Here is a 5,734-nt window from a genome sequence, read left to right as displayed (position 1 = left end):
CAAACCACATTCATCTGTGTGTGTTTTTTTTTTTTTTTTTCTCCACGTGGCAAAGAGCACAACAGCGAAAACAAAAAGACTTTTATAAAAACGAGACTTGGAACCAAAATAGCTTCGGTATTTTTGGCGCTAAAAGACACGACACACTGCAGGCCGAAGCATCGGTTCTGAACGGCTCGTCCTGGGTCCAACGAGGGACGCTCTACGGCGCCGCCGTAGTCCAGGCGAGACGTGCCGACCGGACCGCACCGCACGCCGGGCGATCGAACAGGAATCACAGCCCCCCCGTCATGACGACTTGTGGCCGCCGTGGAATCTCTGGAGGACTCAAAGGTCTTGACCGTGGCGGATCAGTCTTTGCGAGTCCGTCTGATGACAGAGGAGAAGAAGCTTCTGCCCTGCGGGGGCCCCATCAACATGGGAGCCTGGTTCTTGTGGACGATCTCAATCTGGTTTTAAAAGAGGCAAAAGGTAGATTTAGTGCAACATCGAGCTAAACCCGCCCCTCTCCTAACAGGAAAGAGCTAGCTAACTAACAGGAAGTGACTGTTTATCATGTGACTCTTTGTCAAATGGGGCCCGGTGGCTTATGAGCGTAGTTTCCCAGAATCCTTAATGGGACAAACTTTGAGGATCCCCGGGGGGGGGGGGGGGGTTCGTGTCTGTGCTAATGAATAAGATTCATTACGATGCGTTCGGGTAAAGAATGGGCTCTACGCTCGACGGTATCCGGTCGCGCAGAGAACCCAAACCATCAGGGGTTGTCACGTTCGGCACGTAGTCCATTAAACCGGCGCGTCTAAGTGCAGCGATGAAGAGAGGAAATGTGACCATCTGCATGAAAGGGGCTGCAAAAGACTTCACAAAGAAAAACACGCACTGCGACCGATTACTGTCTGCAAGATCTAAAAGAATAGCTGAGACAAAGGCGGGGGGTGACATGAAGCATTTATACGCAGGCCCGGTTACACAGCCGGGACGAGTCGCCGTGGAGACGGCGGCGGAGCCATTGTGCGTCGTCGGACCCCAACTAGGCGCCGAGGCGACACTCGTTTTTTTCTCTAGCGGCGTGTTCTTCGAGCTTTGCCTGAGCGATCCACACGTAAATCTCGGCGGCTCTTCATCCGCAGTGGCGTCGTAATTAAAGCTCAACACAAGCGTAATCAGCGCCAGCCGAGAAGTTTGGCTTTGAGAGATTCTCTTTAAGCCAAGGAAAACACTCGAGGACGATTGGCAAATTAGAAGCAGCGAGGTGTGCGACGCTAAAAACAAGGAACGATGCCGCATGGGGGGGGGGGGTATCCGCTAACGTCTAACGACCTGAAAGGTAGAGCGGCTCCGGAGCACCTGGCGGGACCGGGCGGATCCGGACTTACGGTGCAGGGAGTCTGCATCCAAGGTTCCCCGTCAATCTGCATCGGGAGGGATTTACTGGTTCTGGGAACAAAAGCAAACGCGAGTCACGGTAAAGCCGACGACCGGCGAGAATCCAGAGAGCCTCCCGACAGGAAGTGGGCGCCGACCTGATGGTGACGGAGGAGCACTGCGCCAGGCGCCTCCCGGCGCTCTTCAGGCCGGTGTAGATCTGACCCATCTCCATGGCCCCCTCCAGCCCGACCACCTCCAGCAGCTGGTCCGACAAATCTGAAACAAAGTACACGAGAGATGAGCACCGGCCAATCGGCAGTTTGATTCGCCTTCCGTCAGGGCCGTCGCCGCCAAAAGCCGCTGCCGCCGAGCCCGAGAGCCTTTCAGCAGAAGAACGGAAGGTGTCGGCGGTTCGAGGGAACGTCCTCACCTCGTTACCACTCAGAGTGGAGAACAACAAGTTATTAATGCGATGGCACCGGCGATGCTGTAATTATTCATCCCTCCATTGATTCCGTCCCTGCTGGAAGCGCAGCGCCACGCCGGGCCCATCTGCTTCAGCAGCCCGACGCTCCATCCACCCGTCCCTCCGCAAATTAGGAAGCGGCTGCTGCGCCGCCGGGAGACGCTCCGGCTCTAATTGAAACCGAGACGCGTTTTCAGGCCTGAGAGTCGGCTCGCCGTCGCCGCCGTCGCCGTCGTCTTTACCCACTGGTCTCCTGAAGGTGTGTCGTGGGCGATGTTGCTGTTGTTCTAAGGTGTTGTTGCCGCTGACACAATGTGGTGTCCAGCTGTCGCCACGGTGATGGACAGGTGTCTGGCCCGATGCAGTGCTTTCCAGGGTTGGAGTGGCGGTTGACCTCCCGACACCAGGCTTTAAAGCTGGCCCCGCCCATCGTGACTTCTCACGTCGATGCAAACGGCACGCTCGGGGTCAGGCGCCGGCAACGACGGGCGGCGTCGCCATGGCGATGGGGATACCTTGCTGCTTTAGGTTAGAGAGCGCTGACCGTCGGACAACGACCGGCGCTCCGTTTGACCCACATGATGGGATGCCTTTACCATGGAAACGACCCCTAGGATCTGGATTCACTTTGGTATCATAGTTGCAGAACGGAGAGAGAGTTTTGTTTTTTTCTCTGTTCAAGATTTCCATATAAGGAACTGAAGGCCTGCTGGTTTAGCCTAGCTTAGCTTAGCTTAGCAGAGAGCAAACAGCTCGCCGGCCAACCAAAACCCCTGAAGCTCACTAATTACCCCGCGTGCTCGTCCGACCTGTCTCACGTCACCCACCTGTAATAACACAAATTGCTGTTTTAACACTTCAGTGTTTCCCAAAAATGATTTCGAGGGCGGCAAATTATTTCAAGGAAAACAAATTGCAGAGACGTGATTTCTCCTCTCCTGCGATCTGTTTGCGAGTTTTCAATTTTATTTTGAATCAACAGCCATTATTTCTTCCAAATCAAATACACGGGGCAGTAATGTAAAGTGGGGGGGGGGGGGGGGGTGAAGACAGCAAGAGGCAGGCGAAGGAGCCCGGCCGAAGGGGAGGGCACGAGCGTCACGAGCATCAATCTCTCCACCCATGCATTGATGCCCCCCCCCCCCCCACACACACACACCCCTCCCTACCCTGAAAGTCCCATTCTAAATAATTCAGTCCCAGCCATTCCCTTCCACCTGAGGGGCTTGTCTCCTGGCGTCACCAGCGGGACGATTTAACAGCTCCCGAAAGGTCATGGTTTTCTTTTTTTATACGGCAACCACCCTCCACCCACGCATACGCACGCACACACACACACACACACACACACAGTAATCCCTGCCAACAGTTTGATCCGCGCGTCGCCGTGCTCGCCGCTGCCCCTCTGGGTTAATGCACTTCTGTGTTTACCTCTAAATACACGCCTCCCTTGATCTGACAAGTTGGGCGACTCACCTTGAGGGCACCTTCCACAAGGACATCTGTTCACACACAAACACACACATATCAATAAAGCAGGCAGATACATGCACACAAGTACCCCCCCCCCCCCCCACACACACACTAAGTGCCTTCCTGGGATCAGATCGTGACCTCTTCCTAAAAAAACCCGCAAACACCAAACTGATGTTTGTTTGACTCGGGGATTAATGGCGTGTTCGCGCAGCACAGTTGGGCTTTAACTTCCCCTCTTCTGTCCCACCCTGCACCTCCACCTGGTCCGGATCCCAACGTGGAGTGTAACATGCATCAGAGCCAGCAACAAGCACAACTAGAACTGAAACCCCAAACCAAACAGAGCCAGACTTCACGGGAACAGAAGGAGCTTCTCCAGCGCTGATTTCATTTAAAGCACGGCTGAAAACAGCCTTTGCGCTACGCTGCTAACTGTTGCTGACTAAAATGTCTTATCCATTGATCACCTTTACGCCTCAAACGTGGCGGCCGCCCGGACGATTTGCTCCGAGCGGCTCCCGTCATTCCAGCAGCGAACACGGAGCAGCTGAGTCATTCTGCTGCGTTCATTCAAACATTCCCATTGACGGGGCCTCCGTTTGATGTTAACGGGGGGGGTATGCCCAGCACCCTCCCCCCCAGTCTGCCCCGATTAATCCGGCCGGCCCACTGGAGCCTGCACGGACCATTAATACGCAAGTGACAGTTCCAAGCAGTGACATGATTGCGCCTCTTCTTGGGCAACAAACCCTCCTCGCGATGATTCACCTTGTCATTCATGAAATATTCACGGACTAACTTTGGTCTAAGTTTGGTCTTTGTTCTATTTGATCGGACCAAGGACACAGACCGCCTGCGTCAGACTATTTAACCCGCCAGCTCAAACCCGGCGTCGGCTACACTATGCGGGTTAGCATGCTAGCATGCTAGCATTCGCAATCGATGTGGTTACTTCATTCAACGGTGAGACGTTTCAGCTATAAGACGACGCTTGTTTGAAATCTGTCTCTAATATTAAATGCACCGAAACGCAAACCATTTCATAGAAAGATGTCGATAATATCCGCAGGTCCAATCCGGTTTAAATTCGGTGGCAAGATAGAAAAGCCTCCCTGACACGTTTGTCTCAAATTTCATAAATATCGATCAATAATCAACCGAGATATTGAGGAACAGATTTTGAAGCTCTATTGGCTGCAATATTAACGAACATGTCAAATTGACCCAGAATCCAGAATCTCTTCTGGAACATCACCGAAATGTTAACATCTGTTCCTGGTAACATTCCCAACATTTCAGAGAAATTCTATCAAGTTCCGTCTGTTACGTTTTGAGTTATCTTGCTAACAGACAGTCAGACAAATAAACGCTGGCAAAAACAGAACCTCCTTGGCGGAGGTTACTAATCAATAACCGCAAAGGTCGGGTGCAACCTCAAACCAATCACGTGTTCCCCTTCAGTCGGTAGACGCTACCTTGAACTGCAAACGTGAGCTCTTTGGGGTCGACCACCGGCGTCCTCTTGTCTTGGCCCTTCTTGCCTCCTTTGCGATGTCCACGCCGCTTCTTGCTCTCGCCCCAGAGGTTGGAGCCGCCGTGCATGCTGGGAATGTTGAGGATGGCAATGCCTTCCAGGGAGATGCTGCTGAGGTCCAGAGTGACGCCATCGCACTTTTATATAAAACAAAAGGAGAATGAAACAGAAGGAGAAGTTGATTATAGATGGGAAGCGTGAACGGAATTTTAGGAAACCTTTCCCGACAGAGTGAATTCATGTTGAGTTTAATTCCTGCAGCTCTAATAAGTGTTAACATTGTGCAGAAATCAGCCAGATTATCTTCAGTTAATGGCAAATAACAAAATAGTCCAACTAAATGGAGGTCAGGCTTCACAGCGCCTGGCGTGGCCTTCATACCTGCTCTTCTGCGGTGCAGCAGGTGCTTCACAGGCACTAATTAATAAAGACCTCTGCACGGCGTGGATCGCCCGGAGAAGGGTTGGCGGTGAGCTGTATCGATAGCGCCTTCATTATCGCTCAATATCACACACGGCAGGGTCATGTCGGGCTAATTACCTGCGTGCCGAACGGCGCTTCGGTGCGCAGTGGGCGGGCGAGTGTGCAGATACATCACACATCAACACATTGTCTGCTCGAGTTGGAAAGTAGCACAAATTGGTGAATGGAAAAAAAAAAAAAAAAGTTGACCGGAATGTTTTGAAGAGACGCCATGACGCTCGGATTCAAATATTTCCAACGTGATGTGTAAACGCTTGTTCCGTTTTTCCATGAAGCTCGGAGAACAGACAAACGCGCGGCTTGAGTTACCTCCACCTCCAGAAAGTCGTGGAGCTTCTTGCACGTGGCCGAAAAGGTCTCCGACGTGCCGAACTCAAAGTACCACAGCTTGTTCTTTGTTCTGAAAG

At 52.5% G+C, this 5,734-nt stretch overlaps 1 protein-coding gene across 1 annotated transcript in view; it reads right to left on the bottom strand.

The window, feature by feature from the left end:
* Nucleotides 1-350: 350 nt before the first annotated feature.
* dgkb (diacylglycerol kinase, beta) overlaps nt 351-5,734 on the bottom strand; it is a 16,775-nt gene continuing 11,391 nt past the window's right edge. Inside the window, 5 exon segments of the mRNA XM_068757286.1 lie at nt 351-449; nt 1,377-1,437; nt 1,524-1,644; nt 4,786-4,981; nt 5,637-5,724. Coding sequence (XP_068613387.1) covers nt 351-449; nt 1,377-1,437; nt 1,524-1,644; nt 4,786-4,981; nt 5,637-5,724 — 565 coding nt within the window.

The sequence above is a fragment of the Brachionichthys hirsutus genome, chromosome 3, assembly GCF_040956055.1.
Source record: "Brachionichthys hirsutus isolate HB-005 chromosome 3, CSIRO-AGI_Bhir_v1, whole genome shotgun sequence".
Classification (NCBI taxonomy): domain Eukaryota; kingdom Metazoa; phylum Chordata; class Actinopteri; order Lophiiformes; family Brachionichthyidae; genus Brachionichthys; species Brachionichthys hirsutus.
Note: the sequence above shows the minus strand (reverse complement) of the source record. Positions and strands in the feature narration are given on the sequence as shown.